This window comes from Balaenoptera ricei, chromosome 10 (genome assembly GCF_028023285.1).
Source record: "Balaenoptera ricei isolate mBalRic1 chromosome 10, mBalRic1.hap2, whole genome shotgun sequence".
Classification (NCBI taxonomy): domain Eukaryota; kingdom Metazoa; phylum Chordata; class Mammalia; order Artiodactyla; family Balaenopteridae; genus Balaenoptera; species Balaenoptera ricei.
In genome coordinates this window covers 28,405,879-28,427,101 of record NC_082648.1, presented here as the reverse complement: position 1 = coordinate 28,427,101, position 21,223 = coordinate 28,405,879, and the positions used below count along the sequence as shown (strand labels likewise).

The window sequence follows — 21,223 nt, the reverse complement described above, 5'->3', positions numbered from 1 at the left end:
AGGGTATGTAAAAATCAGGAGTGATTAACTGTCAGGTAACTATTGTAAGGTCAAGTGGGGTGAGGACCATGGATTGACCGCTGAGTTTAGCAATGTCAGGGAGACATAATTGACATTTTCAAGAGCTATTATGTCAGAATTGGTATGTGAAAAACTAGTTAGAGTGAGTTGATATAGAATGGGAGAAGATAAATTGGATAGTGGATGTACTATCCTCAACTCTTTCAAGGAGTTTTGCTGCAGATGTGTTAGAGAAACAGCAGTACAGAGAGAGGAAGTAGAGTGAATGGAAGGTTCCTTTAAAATAGCAGAAATAACAGTATCCTCTTGTGCTGATGGTAATAATCCAGCAAAGAGGCAGAATTAATAATGCAGGAAGCAAAGAGGAGCAGTCTTGAAGGTGACATGAGAGAAAATGGGATTTAATATACAAGTGAAGGGGTTGACTTTAGATAATAGCATGGGTAATTAATCATATCAGAAAGGTAAAGAATATGGATACAGATGTTGATAACAGGGTTGATGAGGTAGAAGGTTTCTGCTCTTTGCTTCAACTTCATTAGTGAAATAGGATGTAAGGTCATTAATTGAGATTGGGAATGAGGAAGGTGTTAGAGGTTTGAAGAAAGGTGAGAAGGTGTGAAACAGTCTTGTGAATCTAGGAGATTGAGAGGGAGAATGGTTTGCTGTTCAGTGTTAGTTAGTTAGTTTAGTTAGTTTAATGAGGAATGTGGTCATGAATTTAAAATGGAACATTGAGAGTTCTTTTATGTTTTTCTCTAGTTGTATTCACTTGCACATGTACAGGTGTAGAAATGATGGAAAGTTGAATTCAACCAGGACTGTGGTTTTGCCCTGCAACTAAGAAGGTAGAGAGCAACAAGAGAATTGGGAATGTATGTGTGAGAGTGGCTCTATTGATTAACAATGGAATTGAAACTGGATAAAGAGGGAAAAGTGATATCAAGGAACTAGGGATTATGAAATAGTGACAGAATCAATGTATTGGAGGTTCTTGTGAGTTGGAAAAGTTATTTGAATTGGAGTATAGGAGGGTGTGAGCTGGAAAGAGGTGTTGCTCAGAGAGAAGCATGCATGAAATTGGGGTTGTGGAGAGTTTGCAGCTAATAATAATGACAAAATCTGGCTATGCACATGGTAGTAACTGAGGTAAATAGAGAACATCATTGGAGGAGAGGAATTAAAAGAACCTAGAGGCCAAGTAGTTGGAAGAAACTTGTTCACTGCTAGGAATCAAAGCAAAAACATTGTCAAAGAGAGTTAGTGAACCAAGTTATTAAAATCACTTTAAAGGGAGTGATTTGAGTATTAGTAAATTACTAACAATAAGTGGTAATGGGGATATGATCTGTTGACTTGAGCTTTAGAGCCTGGAGTGGTGTATTCAGGGAGAATGATGTGAATGTGGTAATGAAGGACAAGAGGAATGGACAACTCCTTCACTTCTAGGACCAGTGGAACAAGCATTATCACAAAAATATCAACCACCACATGAGAGGGGCACAGAGCAAACAGTGTCCTTGGAGAAGAATCAGGCTTCTACTGAGCAATAACGTGAGACGAACAGTTAAAGAAGAGATTAAAGATATAGAGGATTGTGCTGACATCAGACAATGAATTAATTTCAAAAATTCCTTGTGGTATATTATACAACTTAGTCTGCCTTCATGTATATAGTGCCCTGCATGGTATATGCTCAGATATTTTTGTGCTGAATGAGTCACTCTTGTCATTCTTTCAAACTGAATGGAAAAAATAGGAAACAAATAAAGATGAAAACTTTGTTTACCAGAAAATTAATTTAGTCTTATTATTTGAGCCTCCTTAGCTATAAAACAGGGTTACAACTTTTAATATATGGTGATAGTTTCCTATATAAATATCAATATTAAAACAAAGAGAGATGAACTCCTTGTAAACATATTGAATAAACAAATAAAACTCTGCTAAATATATTTTTGCTTTTCACCTCTTATTTCTCAAGCAGTACCTAAGATAAATTTAATAGTAAAGACACTGCAAGTAAGAGTAGGAGGATATAGGTTTCCCACTTAAGGAAAAAAGAACTGCTGTGGCTGAGAAGTGAGAGTCAGAGGGAATCCGTTGTCCAGGGTGGTAGTCCAGGACATGCTCACACAAGAATGACTTTGTGCCAACTCCGTATCCCCAAACAGGAAACCTAGATTTGAGATTGTCAGAACCAGAGAGTTCATTATGGCATTTGCCCTTCAGCTCCATGTGTCCTAAACTCTAATGATAATTATTAGCAGTATGAAAAATAGTAAGTTTCAAAGTTATCTGTAATATCTCATTTAACCTTCACAACTATGAAAGGACGGTTTTATGGATGAGGAAAGTAAACATCAAAAAAGTGAAGTGACTTGCCCAAAGTTGCTGTTACTCCATAGGGAGGCTGGGACCAAACTATAGTCTGATTTCAGTCCAGCATTTTTTTAATCTCATCTCAATGTAATGCTCTTCAAGTGCTTTCTCCTGGGTAGTGTGGAAAAATTGGCACGGTTTCCAGTGAGATTCCAGGACTCTACTCACACATTAACCAAAGCAGCTCTGTCCATACGTGTTGAACTTCTGGTCTCTGATTTTGTTTGAAAGAAAGGATCTGTTGGTGAAAAAAATATTTGAAAATTACCATATTAATACATTTTATTCCTATGGCATCAGATAATATTGACTATATCTAGTAGTTACTCTCAGATGTTTCAGGGTGGGAAAAGTTTTTCCTTCTCCATCTGGAAGAGTACTTATGTGGTGCCTTCCTAGGTTTGAAGGGTAAGAGTGGGGTCAGTAACAGTCAAATGGCCTGTACTTTAATTGGTTGGTGTTTGTGTGAGACTAAATAGACACTTACCACTGTCATTCCAAAAGAGAAAAAAAATTCAAGAAGATAAAGAGGATCTGTGTTGTCATGGCAATAGTTTAACATTGTAATAATTAAAGCTTCTCTTAATTGACTAGCTAAACTGTTACTTAGAACATGAACTATTTACTCCATAATTAGGGCACTGGCTTACTAGAACAAAAATGTTACTACGTTTTGATTCTTGTTAGAAGGGGCTTTACAGCTGCCCAATTATATTCAGTGGCATCAGAAATAAATTATTGATTTTTTTAGGGAGAGGATAGAAGCTTAAATTTTATTATGTTGAAAAACATAAGGGAGGTGAAATTATGGATCAATTTATAAAAAATAAGGAATTAATTTCTTGGGGGCTTTTTGCTCACAAAAATAAAAATATAATTTAAAATTGTTGCATAAGTGAAAGTGATTTTGGCAGAAATATTAGATTGTTTAGTAAAATATTCTAAATCTCTTAAGAATATTGAATATATTAACTGGATTATACTAGACCTCTTTAATAATTCACAACAACACATAATACCTGTATTCCTTTTTAAATTCTTATTATTTCTTAAATGCTCCCTGATGGTTCCCTGACCCTAATTTAAGCCCCTGATCTTGTATATCTGGAATAGATTCAGGATCAAAATACATTTCATAGCATGTTCAATGCATTAAAATGGAATCAATCTGGAGATCAATCTGAGGAAACAGATCACTTCAAGTTTTAAGTAACTTAGTAAAGACTTTTACATATATACTCACTTAGATACTGAAACTAAAATATTGGGTCTTAAATTCAGTATAGTTTTAATTAGGAGCTTATTCCCTCATCTGAGATAAAGTTATCCTAGTTTGTTTCTTTATATAGAAATAATTTTTCAATTATGATCAAGTGGAAAAAGGTATAACAACAAGCGTAAAGGATTTTGAAGTAAGTGCTGGAGAGACATTGAATTTAAGAGAGAGATGAAAGAAGGAAAGCCAAGCTGAAGGCTACTGTAGAAAGCAAAGTATGAGATGATGAGGATATGGACCAAATAACAATGGAAATAGAGCAGAATGGACAATTATATGAGATGTCTCAAAGCAAAAAATCAACAGGACTTAGAAAATTAAGCAAATCCCATGAAATAAAGGAAAAGTGATTCAAACAAGCATACTGCAGGATTCCAAGCATTAAGTGACTGATAAAAATGTTAGAGCTATTGTCAGAGATTGTGGAAGAGTGAACTGGTTTGAAAGCAAAATAGAGAAAATAATGAGTTTGCTTGAGTTTGGGGCAAAATTAGGACAATTGTTTAGAAATCCCCCTTCAAGACAAAGAGATATGGAACTAGAATTTTGTCTATCTGAGATATATCTAGGGAATCACCAGGTTAAAGGTAGTAATTATAGCCCCAAAACTGATTATTAGTCTGATGGAGTGACTGAGAAGAGAAAAGAACAAAATACCTGAACCAGACCTTGAGGAAACACATAAGTTGACATAGCTCACGCTATAAATCATGGAGAAAGTATAAGAGAAGCAGATCTTAATGCTAGTCACATTTATGATCCATTAGTAAGCTGATATACCTAATGTTCTGGAAACGTTGGAGAGATAAATAGTAACAGTGAGTATAGGAAATTCAGTTTGAATTTTAAGAACTATTATTTAGCCCCAAACTCTAAAATTCTACAGTCTTTTAATCCTTAAGAGTTTCTGAAGCCCACTCCATGTTGAAAAAAGGAAAATGTACTCATTTTTTCTGTCATAACTATATATTCTTTTGAAAAGTACACATTCATTTAGTTATATTAAGTATTAGAAATAACACAGTGTAAGAATATGTGGACTTATGTTTTTTAATATTGTCATCACTAAAATGGGAAATTCATAAGACCAAAATATCCAGATGAAAAGAAACCAGCCATCTGAATGATTTGTTTACATAATGTTTACATCTAGATACACCCAGGTAACATTTTGTAGAATATTGAACTTTTTTGGTAATCATCTTTCTTTACAATTGTGTTTAAATGTTTTGTGCTTATTATGGTACATAAAAATACCAAAAGCTCATAAAAATGTACGTATGTGTGTTTTAGGTGTTTCTATAATTTTAGGAGAACTTTTCTTTGAATATTGCATTCCTGGTTTTTCAAAAATAACTCTGTGTGTGTGTGTGTGTGTGTGTGTGTATCCATCTGTTTATTACTGTAGATATAATGTTCCCATTATCCTGGGTGTGGGGGAGAGTTTATATGCCACTGTATATAACATTATCATCAAAATGATCTACTTAAATGATTTTGTGTGTATGTGTGTGTGTACAGACACAATTCCTTCAGAAGACACCTACCAAGGCAAATGCAGGTTTCCAGTGTTGATTTTGGCATGGGCACAGAACCCATTTTACAAAGAGGAGAAACAACAACCAGCATTGGGAGAATAAAACCAGAGCTCTACAAACAGAAATCAGTTGACTCTGAGGGCAACAAGAAAGAAGATGTCAAAACCTGTGGGAAGCTTAACTTCACCCTCCAGTATGATTATGAAAATGAACTTCTAGTTGTTAAAATTATCAAAGCCTTAGATCTCCCTGCTAAAGACTTCACAGGAACTTCTGACCCTTATGTGAAGATGTATCTTCTTCCAGATAGGAAAAAGAAATTTCAGACCCGTGTGCACAGAAAAACTTTAAATCCTGTGTTTGATGAAACTTTTCAGTTTCCTGTAGCATATGATCAACTAAGCAACCGAAAACTACATTTCGGTGTGTATGATTTTGACAGATTTTCTAGACATGACATGATTGGGGAAGTGATTTTTGATAATTTGTTTGAAGCCTCTGATCTCTCCAGGGAAGCCACAGTATGGAAAGATATTCATTGTGCTACCACAGTAAGTTATAATTCCACCAATGTATTCCTTTTTATTTGACCTGCAGTGATATATAAAACTAATTTTTACCCACATTAGTTCTACAAATTATGGAATTTATATCCTAAAGACCTGCAGAGTATGTGATTACATACATACATAATAATTCAAACACTTAACACTATGTAGGTAACATTAGTGATTGTATAAATAAAAAATCTTTTCCTTCAACATCTAACCTTTGTTTCTACACTTCCTGTTTGGGGAAATTCATTACTTCACTGTATTGGACATTTCTTGGAATTTGCCAAAAATAGTAGGCCTTTTCTCTTGTAAAATATTTATCTGTAACCTATTATCAGCACCCAATTTCCTCATAGTTATTATTGACTTTCATTATTTAAGATGATTTCGTTCCTCAGATTAAACCTAAAATGTACTTTGATGCCACTGGAAACTCCCTGATTTGGTCTAAAACAGCCCATTCCTTCAGGAGATTTTGTTGAATTGATATGATTATAGCATTTGAAATGCCGAATGATCAAGAAGTAATTGTTTACATTAGAACTTTTCATTACAAAATGCTTTTTTTGATTATAAAATAATTTAATATTGAAAATTTTAGAAACAGGGTAAAAAACATAAAATTAATCCATAATGCCATGAATTATATGTAAAAACTTGGCATATTGCTTTCTACTTTTTTTCTATGAATGTTTTAAAATAATTAAGATCAAACTAAGTTTACATTTTTTCACACTCATTTTTTTCGTGCTATATATGTTTTAATACATGATGTTGAAATATATGATCCATTTTCCTAACCATTCTTTTATTGTGGGACATTTGAATTAGGCATAAATTTTGTTAGACTAAAAATTTGTTGCATTCTCTATACATAAATCTCTTTTTTATTCAAGATTATTTGTCCAGAATAGAATTGGAGAAACAGAATTAGGGAACTGGTCTCTTTGGATGTTAGATTGCTAAATTTTTTTCATTTATTAGTTTTTAAATGAAGGCATTTAATTTTTTTACTACCAGGTTGTCTTAACATCTTTTGTCTAAGTTTTACCACAAATTATAAACTAGAAATGTTGAAGTTTTGGACAGTGACAGGGATTATTTAAAAAATAAGAAAACTGTTTTTTAATTCAAAATAGCTCCTTTTGTATTTTCCCCTTATTAATGTTTTACTAAGTACAACCAGTATTTAGGGTTATTAAATTTTCATTATAAATTATATGGATAAATTAAATAAAAATTTATACTGTCAGTTTATTACATTACATCATCAAAACATTTTTAGTTGTTAGGTTTTTATTTCATGGCCTCCACTGTGATAATCTATTAGGGAACAACCTGGATTATATTTTAAAGGCACATTGGGGCTCTTTTGATTTCATATTGTTTTTCACTTTATTACTTATATTCCTACAGGGATAAAAGTGGTGAAGAGTGAATTTTACTGTTTTAAATATATGACATCTTCTGTAGAATTCTACAAATGCAGATAATAATTAATTGTTACGTTATTTCTCTTGATTCACCAATCTTATATTAGTCCTTCCTTCATTCATTCAACAAATATTTGCTCATTGCCTACTCTGTGTTTGATGCACTGTAAGTACTAGGGATGCAACAAACGTTACCATAAAAACTGTTCTGTTAATATATTTGGGTTCAGGTAAGTAACCCCTAAATGAAGTCTAAAAATTTAACATAATTTTATAGGTGATTGACAGTGGATTATTTTTTTACATTCATAAGTTTTTGTATGTCATACTGGTCCTTAAAAAACAGTAAGAATTCCTTGTGGAATCTTCAATTTTTGACTGCTAATAGAACATAAACTGTTTTTTTGGTAAATATTAATGAATTCTTCAATTTTATTTTCAACTTTCCCATGTGCTTGAAGTATTAATTTTTTTATTTCTGCTGTAAAAATTACCACAAATGTAGTGTCTTAAAATAACACAAGTTTATCACCTCATACTTCTGTAGGTTAGAAGTCCAACATAGGTCTTATTGGACTAAAATCAAGGTATTGGCAGGGCTCTGTTCCTTTCTGGAGCCTCTAGGGGTGGTCCATTTCCTTGCCTTTTCCAGATTCTAGCAGTCACGGGCATTCCTTGGTTTAGATTTAGCCCACGTGAGCAATCTAGGAAAAGCTTCCCATCTCAAGGTTTATAATCTTAATTACATCTGCAAAGTCCTTTTTGCCATGTAGGTAGCATAGTCAGGTCAGGATATTAGGAAGCAGCCATCTTTAGGGATGCCTTTATTCTGCCTTCCACAGCATAGACATTTCCATTTCAGTATTCTGGATATGAAAGGAAGTATGCAGATAATAAAGTGTATTATTAAATTATTCTAGTCAAATGACATTTCTCTTTAACTGGAACACTGAGCCACACACTGTTCTAGATACCGTTTATGCCTTTTTTGTTGCGAAGATACTGATGAAACCTAAATTTCTTGACTACGGGACCAAAGTTCACAGTATACACCAGTATCATCTTTATGGTTAATGTAGTATTTAATTAAAACTTCTCTTAAGCTTTTGAAAAATTATTAAACAATTTTATATTCTCAGATTAACAAAAATGAAAAAAATAATGAGTTGAAATTTGCTTAAGAAACTGTCTTTTCCTACTCACACATCTTTAATTTTAAGTAATTTCACACAGAAATTATAGAGTGTTCTAGAAAGAAGGAGAAAGGAAAGAAAGTAATGTAGTCGTATGCCCTCACTAAATACTTGTTGAATAAATAACTTAGCATATTTGCATATAAGGTCAAGTGAAAGAATGTATGCTAGTACAAATCTCCCAGAAGAAAAAAAGAACAGTGCAATGATGTACCTTTTGATATGCTTGGTTATATTTGTTGACATTAACTACTTTCTGTAGGCAAAAATTATTCAGTGTGTAGCACAAATTAAAAATTATTCAGTGTGTAACACAATTTCATATGTAAAATAAACCAGAAATAATTTAAATTTATTGTTAAAAATCCTAAATGGTTGAAACAAGAGGCAAGTATCATGTATTTATAATTTTATTACCAATAAATTATTTCTATGCAAGAGGGATTAATATTTTTAACAGGAATTATCAGGGTTTTTTTGTTAATTTCAGGTTGAATGAAAAGAAAACAATAAAGGTGTGTCTTTATTCTGTGCAAAAAATTAGTTTTCACTTTAGAACTGTATATTACAAATATGGCAAGCCAGTCAGCTCTTCAACTAACAGAAGTATCTCCAACATAGGGAAAAATCACATTGGAGGACAGTGTGTACCCTATGCCTCTACTTCTGTAATGGGAAAGAGAAATATATATTCATATTCAGTTATATATTTAAAAAAGTTCTATATAAGGAGATATAAGAATTTAATAATAGTTGTTACCTATTGGCAAAAATAGTAGAAGCTGGATGAATATGGAGAAGGAATGATTTGCAACATATTGCTTTATATACATTTTATGCTTAAACTATGTGAGAATAATATTATTCAGATTTTAATTAACTTTCTTTCAAAAAGTCCTGTATAATAAGGACAAATGTATTTTGAATATATAAATGTAGTTTTCTTATACACACTCAAGAATCCATTGAAAGTTTACATAGGTAAGGAAAAACTTTCCTTCTTATGAACAGAACCACTTCATTTTGCATATTTATTTATTTACTCATCTATTCAAATAACATTTTTTTCAGCACCAACTATGTTCTAGACATTTAGGAATTCTCATGGAAGTGTGTGTGTGTGTGTGTGTGTGTGTGTGTGTGTGTGTGTAACCACATTGACCTGGTTTATAGCTATAAAATGTTTGAATCTATTATCTTCTAACTAAGGGTCTATCAAATATTATTTTTTTGAATATTTCTGTTTTGTAAATAAGTTCATTTATACTATTTTTTAGATCCCACTTGTCAGTGATAGCATATAATATTTGTCTTTCTCTGTGTGACTTACTTCATTTAGTATGACAATCTCTTTATTTCATTCTTTATTATGGCTAAGTATTATTCCTATTTCACTGTATGTGTATATATGTGTGTGTGTATATCTATCTATCTATATATATCACATCTTCTTTATCTATTCATCTGTTGATGGATATTTAGGTTGCTTCCATGTCTTGGCTATTGTAAATAGTGCCACTACAAACATTGAGGTGCATGTATCTCTTCAAATTAGAGCTTTCCTCTTTTCTGGATTTATGCCCAGGAGTGAGATTGCTGGATCATATGGTGACTCTATTTTTAGTTTTTTAAGGAAACTCCATACCGTTTTCCATAGTGGCTGCACGAATTTACATTCCCATCAACAGTGTAGGAAGATTCCCTTTTCTCCACACCCTCACCAGCATTTGTTTGTAGACATTTTAATAATGGCCATTCTGACAGATGTGACACGATACCTCGTTGTAGTTTTGATTTGCATTTCTCTGATAATTAGTGGTATTGAGCATCTTTTCACATGCCTGTTGTCTTCTTTGTATGTCTTCTTTGGAGAAATGTCTATTTAGGTCTCCTGCCCATTTTTTGAGTGGGTTGTTTTTTTTGTTTTTGTTTTTGAGTTGTATGAGCTGTTTGTATATTTTGGAAATTAAGCCCTTGTCAGTTGCATCTTTGCAAATATTTTCTCCCAGTACGTAGGTTGTCTTTTCATTTTGTTTATGGTTTCCTTTGCTGTGCAAAAGCTTATAAGTTTTATTAGGTCCCATTTGTTTATTTTTGCTTTTATTTCTATTGCATTGGGAGACTGACCTAAGAAAACATTGCTACAACTTATGTCAGAGAATGTTTTGCCTATGTTCTATTCTAGGAGTTTTATGGTGTCATGTCTTACATTTAAGTCTTTGAGCCATTTTGAGTTCATTTTTGTGTATGATGTGGGGGAGTGTTCTAACTTCACTGATTTACGTGGGGCTGTCCAGCTTTCCCAATACCATTTGCTGAAGAGACTGTCTTTTCTCCACTGTATATTCTTGCCTCCTTTGTTGAAGATTGACCGTAGGCATGTGGGTTTATTTCTGGGCTCTCTATTCTGCTCCATTGATCTTTGTCTATTTTTGTGCCAATACCATGCTGTTCTGATTACTGTAGCTTTGTAGTATTGTCTGAAGTCTGGAAGGGTTATGCCTCCAGCTTTGTTCTTTTTCCTCAACATTGCTTTGGCAATTCTGGGTCTTTTGTGGTTCCATATAAATTTTAAGGTTGTTTGTCCCTCCCCTCTGGTAAGCACCAGTTTGTTCTTTGTATCTGTGAGTCTATTTCTGTTTTATTGTGTTTGTTTTGTTTTTTAGATTCCACATATGAGTGAAATTACATGGTATTTGTCTTGCTTTTTCTGATTTATTTCACTTAGCATAATACCCCCAAGTTCTATCCATATTATTGCAAATGACAAGATTTTATTCTTTTTCTATGACTGAGTAGTATTCCATTGTATACATATATACCACATCTTCTTTATCCATTTATCTATCAATGGAAACAGGTGGCTTCTATATCTTGGCTACTGTAAATAATGCTGCAATAAACATAGAGGTGCATATATATTTTCAAAAGAGTGTTTTTTTTTTTTTCTTCAGACAAATACCCAGAAGTGTAATTGCTGGCCCATATGGTAGTTCTATTTTTTTCATTTTTTAAAGGAACCTCAACACTGTTTTCTATAGTGGTTGCCCCAAGTTACAATTTCCACCAGCATTGTATTCTCTTTTCTCCACATCCTCACCAAAATTTTTTTCTTGTCTTTTGATAATTGCCATTCTGACAAGTGTGAGGTGGTATCTCATTGTGGTTTTTGACTTGCATTTCCCTAATGATTAGTGATGTTGAACACCTTTACATGTGTTTATTGGCCATCAGTATATTTTCTTTTGAAAAATGTCTATTCATGTCCTCTTCCCATTTTTTAATCAGGTTGTTTGCTTTTTCAATATTGGGTTGTATGAGTTCTTTGTATATTTTGGCTATTAACGCCTTATCACATATATGATTTGCAAATATCTTCTCCCACTCAGTAGGCAGCCTTTTTGTTTTGTTGATAGTTTCCTTCCCTCTGCAAAAGCTTTTTTAGTTTGATCTAGTCCCATTGGTTTATTTATGCTTTTGGTTTCCTTGCCTGAGGAGACACATCCAAAAAAATATTGCTAAACCAATATCAAAGAAGTTACTGCCTGTTTTCTTCTAGGAATTGTATAGTGTTGTTTTTTACATTTAGGTCTTTAATCCATTTGGAGTTTATTTCTTTATATTGTGTGAGAGAGTAGTCAGTTTGATTCTTTTGAATGTAGCTGTCCAGGTTTCCAACACCATTTATTGAAGAAGCTTTTTCCCATTGTATTTTCTTGCCTCCTTTGATGTAGATTAATTGCCTAGCTAAGTGTAAATTCATTTCTGAACTCTCTATTCTGTTCCATTGATTGTTTTTGTGCCAGTACCATACTGTTTTGATTACTGTAGCTTTGTAGAATAGTTTGAAGTCAGGGAGCATGATACCTCCAGCTTTGTTCTTCTTTCCCAAAATTGCTTTGGCTATTCAAGGTTTTTTGTGGTTCCATACAAATTTTAGTGTTATTAGTCCTAGTTCTGTGAAAAATGCCATTGGTATTTTCATAGGTATTGCACTGAGTGTGTAGATTGCTTTGGGTAGTATGGACATATTAATTGTATTGATTCATCCAATTCATGAGCACAGTATATTTTTCCATTTATTTGTATTGTCTTCAATTTCTTTCCTCAAAGTCTTGGAATTTTCAGAGTAAAGGTCTTTCACCTTCTTGGTTAAATTTATTCCTAGATATTTTATCCTTTTTGATGCAGTTTTAAATGGGATGTTTTTCTTTATTTCTCTTTCTGACCGTTTGTTATTAGTGTATAAAATGCAACAGATTTCTGTATATTAGTTTTTTATCCTTCAATGTTACTGAATTCTTTTATCAGTCCTACTACCTTGTTGGTGGAGTCTTTGACACTATATATAGTGTCAGGTCATCTGAAAACAGTGACAGTTTTACTCCTTCCTTTCCAATTTGGATGACTTTTATTTCTTTTTCTTGACTAATTATTGTGGCTAGAAGTTCCAGTACTATGTTGCATAAAAGTGGCAAGAATGGGCATCTTTGTCTTGTTCCTGATCTTAAAGGAAATGCTTTCAACTTTTCACCATTGAGTATGATATTATCTATGGGTTTATCATATATGTGCTTTAGTATGTTGATGTATACTCCTTCTAGGCCCACTTTGATGAGAGTTTTTATCATAAATTAATGTTGAATTTTATCAAATGGTTTTTCAGCATCTATTGAGATGATCATATGATTTTTATCCTTTGTTTTGTTAATATGTTGTATCACATTGATTGATTTGTGTATATTGTACCATCCTTGCATCCCCGGAATGAATCCAACTTGATCATTCTCTCTTTATCTTTAATTTTTGCCATTTTAATTATAATATGCCTTGGTGTGGATATCTTTAGGTTCATCTTGTTTGGGACTGTCAGTGTTTCCTATACCTGGATGTGCACAGGTTAGGGAAGTTTTCAACCATTATTTCTTCAAATACATTTTCCGTCTCTTTGTCTTTCTCTCCTTTTTCTGGGAACTCTGTAAATATTATAATGCTTGATTTTTATCCTAGAGGTAAGGTCCCCTAAACTCTCCTCATTTAAAAAAGAAAATCCTTTCTTCTATTTGCTGTTTTGATTGGGTGATTTTACTATTCTTTTAGATTGCTTGTTTTTCTTTGTCATATAATCTGCTGTTGATTTCCTCTAGTGTATTTTTATTTCAGTTATTGTACTCTTCATTTCTGATTGATTCATTATTATATTTTCTAAGTCTTTGTGAAGTTCTCGCTGAATTTTTCCATTCTTTTCCTGAGTTGAGTGGGCATTCTTGTGACTGTTTCTATGAACTCTTTCAGTTAAATTACTTGTTCCCATTTCATTAGGGTTTTTTTCTGGGGTTTTATTTTGTTCTTTTGTTTAGAACATATTCTTCTGTCTCCTCATTTTGTTTGACTTTAGTTTTTGTTTCTATGAATTAGGCAAAACAGCTAATTCTCTACAGTCTTGATGGAGTTGCCTGTGTGGCTGAATCTCCTGTGTAGATTGCTTGTGCCTAGTGGCTTTGGCAGGCTGGCTGGAGTGGGAGCAGTCCAGGCCAAGTGTGGTTTCTGGGTAGTGCTGTGCCTGAGGCCACCTTGGTGGGGCACTGAAGCTGGTTTGGGCCAGTCTGGAGGGCAGTACTTTGGGAGTGCTACACTGGATGTCACCTTGGCAGGATGGCTGGGGCTGGTACTGGAGTGGGCATGGGCTGGGAGGAGTCCCAGAGGGACTCAAATAGTGGTGAGTCCCTGGTACCTCTGACCCCAGAGAGGGGTCCAGTAGTGTCCTGCTCATTTGGCAGAATCTCTAGGATTAGTAAATGGATTTTCTTCTCATATAGTTTAGATGCTCTTTAAACTGCCATTTTTTTCATGGTATCCCAGAGCAGATGAGTCTGTGCCCGGGCCCCTCAGCAATATCCCTCCCTACTGCAGGTTACTGCAATGAGAGTGTGGTGCCCATGGATACCATGTCTCTGTCTTTTCTACCCATTTCTATATGGTCCTTCTATGTTCAGTAGCTGTTCAATCAGTCCTCAGGTCTTCTGGAGGAAGTACTGTATATGTAAAGTGTAGATTCAGTATGTCTGTGGGAGAAGGTGAGCTAAGGGTCTTCTTATCCTGCCATTTTGCCCTTCACCCCAACACCTACTCAACTTTTAACAACAGACTGTTAAAAGGGACTTTGTCTCATAAATATTCCATATTCAATAAATCACCAAAGCCTAAGTTCTTTAGTGACTAGACTTCACTTCCTCTTAACTACAGCCAGAGACAGAGACAGAGAAAGACAGAGAGAGATAGAGGCCCATGAATGATAGACAACCTACATGGCAATTGCACTCTTTACATTTAGAACAATGTAGGAATTTAAATTGGAAATTATGTAGATGCTATGAATACAGGCAAAAAAAAAAATCATCTTGCTTTTTAAACAACCTCAAATATTATGATTCAAAATTTAACTTTTAGATATGCTTTAACTTTGAACTTTTGTTTTGTGCAGCAGAATGCTGTAATGAATATTACAGGAATGTACTACTTAAACTGCTAATAAAAGGCTAATATAATCATTGTTGTGGACTCTGGAACAAACTGACCATGGCTTTGCATCCTTGCTGTGTCATTTATCTGTATGTCTTTGAGAAAGTTACTAGATCTCTCTAAGTCTTAACTATCTTATCTGCAAAATGGGGATTATGAGAAGGTGAACCATAGTTTGTTGAATAGACTAAATAGGTGCCTAACATAAAGCCAGACATTTGCAAATGCTCAGTATACATTAGCGGCCAAGAAGTATAAACAGAATGATATCACAGGGATATGGTTTTGGTTGTTGTAGTTGACATATTAAACAGGAAAGAAGATCTTGGTGCTAAAAATGGCTATGTCCTATTATAATAGTGAAGGTAGTTTTAGGTGGTATGCTTTTCTATTTAGGTCGGAAAGTTTTGTGTGAGAGATAATTTAAATCTATTTAGTTACTGTATGCTGTGATTCAGTGAGTAGATACTATTTCTTCTTTTATGATATATATACTCACACTGATACCTAGCATGCCCCTCATCTCCCACCTGACTTGACTGTTCCTTTTCCACTGGGCACGTCTCCTCCTCTTTTTTCCCTCACCAACCTCTGCATGCACTTATAAAGTGTATCTTATAAAACCTCAAGAGTTAATGATGCTGGTTATCTTCTGTATGTTCCTTTCCAATATTCTTCACCCTGTTTGGTGCCTTAAGTGGCTGGCCTGTTTGTCTGCAAACTCTCTGCTCTCTGAGTTCTGGCAAGAACTGTTAGGACAGAAGGAGAATGACATTTGGATATGTATTCTCTTTAGATCTTTCTCTGAGAGATTGCCTCAGGATGGCAATGTCCTTTATCTGAGGGTACCGTTCCTCTCAAAGTAGGCTATTCTTATTACCACTTCTTTCTGAATTCAGGTAAATGTCCCCACCCCCTTGCCCTTTCAGACGTAGGGGTCATTACCACCTCTACTCTTACCCGCACCAGGGCACCACAGCATCTCTTGTGGTTTCCCTACTTCCTGCTCACATCACTGTAGATGGGCCCATCATTAAGTCCTCTGGAATTACTCTAATTTGTGTGTGTCGTTTGTTTCTTCTTGTATCCCTGAATGATACCACAAAGAAAGAAAATGATTCCTGATTACAAACAGTTTAATTTCCTGTAACCTTCTTAGACCATGCCATGTGTCTAAGATGTTTTGTGTGTTTATTACCTTAAGGGAAGCTAAATTAGTCCATTATATTCTTGATAATAAGACAAGGCCTTCAACCACAAAAAGAACCATTACATTGTTAAAATTTTCGAATCTTTTTCTTTTCTTTTTTGTAACATCATTATTGGAGTATAATTGCTTTACAATGTTGTATTAGTTTCTACTGTATAACAAAGTGAATTGGCTATATGTATACATATATACCCATATCCCCTCCCTCTTGAGTCTCTCTCCCACCCTCCTTATCTCACCTCTCTACGTGGTCACAAAATATCAAGCTGATCTACCCGTGCAATGCAGCTGCTTCCCACTAGCTATCTATTTTACATTTGGTAGTGTATATATGTGAGTGCTTCTCTCTCACTTCGGCCCAGCTTACATTTCCCCCTCCCTGTGTCATCAAGTCCATTCTCTAGGTCTGCGTCTTTATTCCTGTCCTGCCCCTAGGTTCTTCAGAACCATTTTATTTTTCTTTAGATTCCATATATATGTGTTAGAATACAGTATTTGTTTTTCTCTTTCTGACTTACTTCACTCTGTATGACAGACTCTAGGTCCATCCACCTCACTACAAATAACTCGGTTGTGTTTCCTCTTATGGCTGAGTAATATTCCATTGTATATATGTGCCACATCTTCTTTTACCATGCATCTGTCAATGGACACTTAGGTTGCTTCCATGTCCTGGTTATTGTAAATAGAGCTGCAATGAACATTGTGGTACATGTGTCCTTTTGAATTATGGTTTTCTCAGGGTATATGCCCAGTAGTGGGGTTGCTGGGTCGCATGGTAGTTCTATATTTAGTTTTTTAATAGACCTCCATACAGTTCTCCATAGTGGCTGTATCAATTTACATTCCCACCAACAATGCAAGAGGGTTCCCTTTTCTCTGCACCCTCGTCAGCATTTATTGTCTGTAGATTTTTGGATGATGGCCATTCTGATGGGTGTGAGGTGATACCTCATTACAGTTTTGATTTGCATTTCTAATGATTAGTGATGTTTAGCATCCTTTCCCGTGTTGGCAATCTGTATATCTTCTTTGGAGAAATGTCTCTTTAGGGCTTCTGCCCATTTTTGGATTGGGTTCTTTGTATTTTTGATATTGAGCTGCTTGTATATTTTGGAGATTAATCCTTTGTCAGTTGCTTCATTTACAAATATTTTCTCTCATTCTGAGGGTTGTCTTTTCATCTTGTTTATGGTTTCCTTTGCTGTGCAAAAGCTTTTAAGTTTCATTAGGTCCCATTTGTTTATTTTTGTTTTTATTTCCATTACTCTAGAAGGTGGGTCAAAAAGGATCTTGCTGTGATTTATGTCATAGAGTGTTCTGCCTATGTTTTCCTCTAAGAGTTTGATAGTGTCTGGCCTTACATTTAGGTCTTTAAACCATTTTGAGTTTATTTTTGTGTGTAGTGTTAGGGAGTGTTCTAATTTCATTCTTTTACATATAGCTCTCCAGTTTTCCCAGCACCACTTATTGAAGAGGGTGTCTTTTCTCTATTGTATATTCTTGCCTCCTTTAACAAAGGTAAGGTGGCCACATGTGCATGGGTTTATCTCTGGGTTTTCTATTCTGTTCCATTGATCTATATTTCTGTTTTTGTGTCGGTACCATACTGTCTTGATTATTGTAGCTTTAGAGGTGAGTCTGAAGTCAGGGAGCCTGATTCCTCCAGCTCCATTATTCTTTCTCAAGATTGCTTTGGCTATTTGGGGTCTCTTGTGTTTCCATACAAATTGTAAAATTTTTTGTTCTAGTTTTGGGAAAAATGTCATTGGTAGCTTGACAGGGATTGCACTGAATCTGTAGTTTGCTTTGGATAGTATAGACATTTTCACAATATTGATTCTTCCAATCCAAGAACATGGTATATCTCTCCATCTGTTTTTATCATATTTAATTACTTTCATCAGTGTCTTATAGTTTTCTGCATACAGGTCTTTTGTCTCCTTACATAGGTTTATTCCTAGATATTTTATTCTTTTTGTTGCAGGGGTAAATGGGAGAGTTTCCTTAATTTCTCTTTCAGATTTTTCATCATTCGTGTATAGGAATGCAAGAGATTTCTGTGCATTAATTTTGTATCCTGCTACTTTACCAAACTCATTGATTAGCTCTAGTAGTTTTCTGGTATCATCTTTAGGATTCTCTATTTATAGTATCATGTAACCTGCAAACAGTGACAGCTTTACTTCTTTTCCAATTTGGATTCCTTTTATTTCTTTTTCTTCTCTGACTGCTGTGGCTAAAACTTCCAAAACTATGTTGAATAATAAGGGTGAGAGTGGGCATCTTTTTCTTGTTCCTGATCTTAGAGGAAATGGTTGCCGTTTTTCACCACTGAGAACGATGTTGGCTGTGGGTTTGTCATATATGGCCTTTATTATGTTGAGGTAAGTTTCCTGTATGCCTACTTTCTGCAGGGTTTTTATCATAAATGGGTGTTGAATTTTGTCAGAAGTTTTATCTGCATCTATTGAGATTATCATACAGTTTGTATCCTTCAGTTTGTTATTATGGTGTACCATATTGATTGATTTGCATATACTGAAGAATCCTTGCATTCCTGGGAAAAACCCCAATTGATCATGGTGTATGATCCTGTTAATGTGCTGTTGGATTCTGTTTGCTAGTATTTTGTTGAGGATTTTTGCATCTATGTTCATGAGTAATATTTGTCTATAGTTTTCTTTTTTTGTGACATCTTTGTCTGGCTTTGGCATCACGGTGATGGTGGCATCGTAGAATGAGTTGGGGAGTGTTCCTCCCTCTGCTATATTTTGGAAGAATTAGAGAAGAATAGGTCATTGCTCTTCTCTAAATGTTTGATAGAATTCACCCATGAAGCCATCTGATCCTGGGCTTTTGTTTGTTGGAAGATTTTTTCTCACAGTTTCAATTTCAGTGCTTGGGTTTGGTCTGTTTGTATTTTCTAATTCTTCCTGGTTCAGTCTCGGCAGGTTGTGCATTTCTAAGAATTTGTCCATTTCTTCCAGGTTGTGCATTTTGTTGGCATATATTTTCTTGTAGTAATCTCTCATGATCCTTTGTATTTCTGTAGTGTCAGCTGTTACTTCTATTTTTCATTTCTAATTTTATTGATTTGCGTCTTCACCCTTTTTTTCTTAATGAGTGTGGCTAACGGTTTATCAGTTTTGTTTATCTTCTCAAAGAACCAGATTTTAGTTTTATTGATCTTTCCTATTGTTTCCTTCATTTCTTTTTCATTTATTTCTGACCTGATCTTGATGATTTCTTTCCTTCTGCTAACTTGGGGTTTTTTATGTTCTTTCCCTAATTGCTTTAGGTGTAAGGTTAGGTTGTTTATTTGAGATGTTTCTTGTTTCTTGAGGTAGGATTGTATTGCCATAAACTTCCCTTTTAGAACAGCTTTTGCTGCATCCCATAGGTTTTGGGTTGTCGTGTTTTCATTGTCATTTGTTTCTAGGTATTTTTTGATTTCCTCTTTGATTTCTTCAGTGATTTCTTGGTTATTTAGTAGTGTATTGTTTAGCCTCCATGTTTTTGTATTTTTTACAGACTTTTCCCTGTAATTTAAATGTAGTCTCTTAGCATTGTGGTCGGAAAGATACTGATATGATTTCAATTTTCTTAAATTTACCAAGACTTGATTTGTGACCCAAGATATGATCTATCCTGGAGAATGTTCCATGAGCATTTGAGAAGAAATTGTATTCTGTTGGTTTTGGATGGAATGTCGTATAAATATCAATTAAGTCCATCTTGTTTAATGTATCATTTAAATCTTGTGTTTCCTTATTTATTTTCATTTTGGATGATCTGTCCATTGGTGAATGTGGGGTGTTAAAATCCCCTTCTATGATCGTGTTACTGTCAATTTCCCCTTTTATGGCTGTTAGCATTTGCCTTATGTATTGAGGTGCTCCTATGTTGGGTGCATAAATATTTACAATTGTTATATCTTCTTCTTGGATCAATCCCTTGATCATTATATAGTGTCCTTCTTTGTCTCTTGTAATAGTCTTTGTTTTAAAGTCTATTTTGTCCAATATGAGAATTGCTACTCCAGCTTTCTTTTGATTTCCGTTTGCATGGTATATCTTTTTTCATCCCCTCATTTTCAGTCTGTATGTGTCCCTAGCTCTGAAGTGGGTTCCTTGTAGACAACATATATATGGGTCTTGTTTTTGTATCCACTCAGCCAGTGTATATCTTTTGGTTGGAGCATTTAATCCATTTATATTTAAGGTAGTTATCGATATGTATGTTCCTATTACCATTTTCTTAATTGTTTTGGGTTTGTTATTGTAGGTCTTTTCCTTCTCTTGTGTTTCCTGCCTAGAGAAGTTCCTTTACCATTTTTTGTAAAGCTGGTTTTGTGGTGCTGAATTTTCTTAACTTTTTCTTGTCTGTAAAATTTTAATTTTCCTATCGAATCTGAATGAGATCCTTGCTGGGTAGAGTAATCTTGGTTGTAGGTTTTTCTCTTTCATCACTTTAAACATGTCCTGCCGCTCCCTTCTGGCTTGCAAAATTTCTGCTGAAATATCAGCTGTTAACCTCAGGGGGATTCCCTTGTATGTTATTTGTTGCTTTTCCCTTGTTGGTTTTAATATTTTTTCTTTGTATTTAATTTTTGTTAGTTTCATTAATATGTGTCTTGGCGTGTTTTTCTTTGGATTTATCCTGTATGGGACTCTCTGCTTTTCCTGGAGTTGATTGTCTATTTCCTTTCCCATATTAGAGAAGTTTTCAACTATACTCTCTTTAAATATTTTCTCTGACCCTTTCTTTTTCTCTTCTTCTTCTGGGGCCCCTATAATTTGATGTTGGTGTGTTCCATGTTGTCCCAGAGGTCTCTGAGACTGTCCTTAATTCTTTTCATTCTTTTTTCTTTATTGTGCTCTGCGGTAGTTATTTCCACTATTTTATCTTCCAGGTCACTTATCCGTTCTTGTGCTCAGTTATTCTGCTGTGGATTCTTTCTAGAGAATTTTTAATTTCATTTATTGTGTGGTTCATCATTATTTGTTTGCTCTTTAGTTCTTCTAGGTCCTTGTTAAATGTTTCTTTTATTTTCTTCATTCTGTTTCCAGGATTCTGGATCAACTTTACTAT

General features: G+C 34.4%; 1 protein-coding gene across 1 annotated transcript in view; it reads left to right on the top strand.

Moving 5' to 3' along the window:
* The window catches only part of SYT10 (synaptotagmin 10), a 74,675-nt gene that overhangs the window by 28,683 nt on the left and 24,769 nt on the right, over window positions 1-21,223 (top strand). The window contains exon 3 of the mRNA XM_059934542.1: window positions 5,201-5,768. Within this exon, the coding sequence (XP_059790525.1) occupies window positions 5,201-5,768 (568 nt within the window). The remainder of the gene's footprint in view (window positions 1-5,200; window positions 5,769-21,223) is intronic.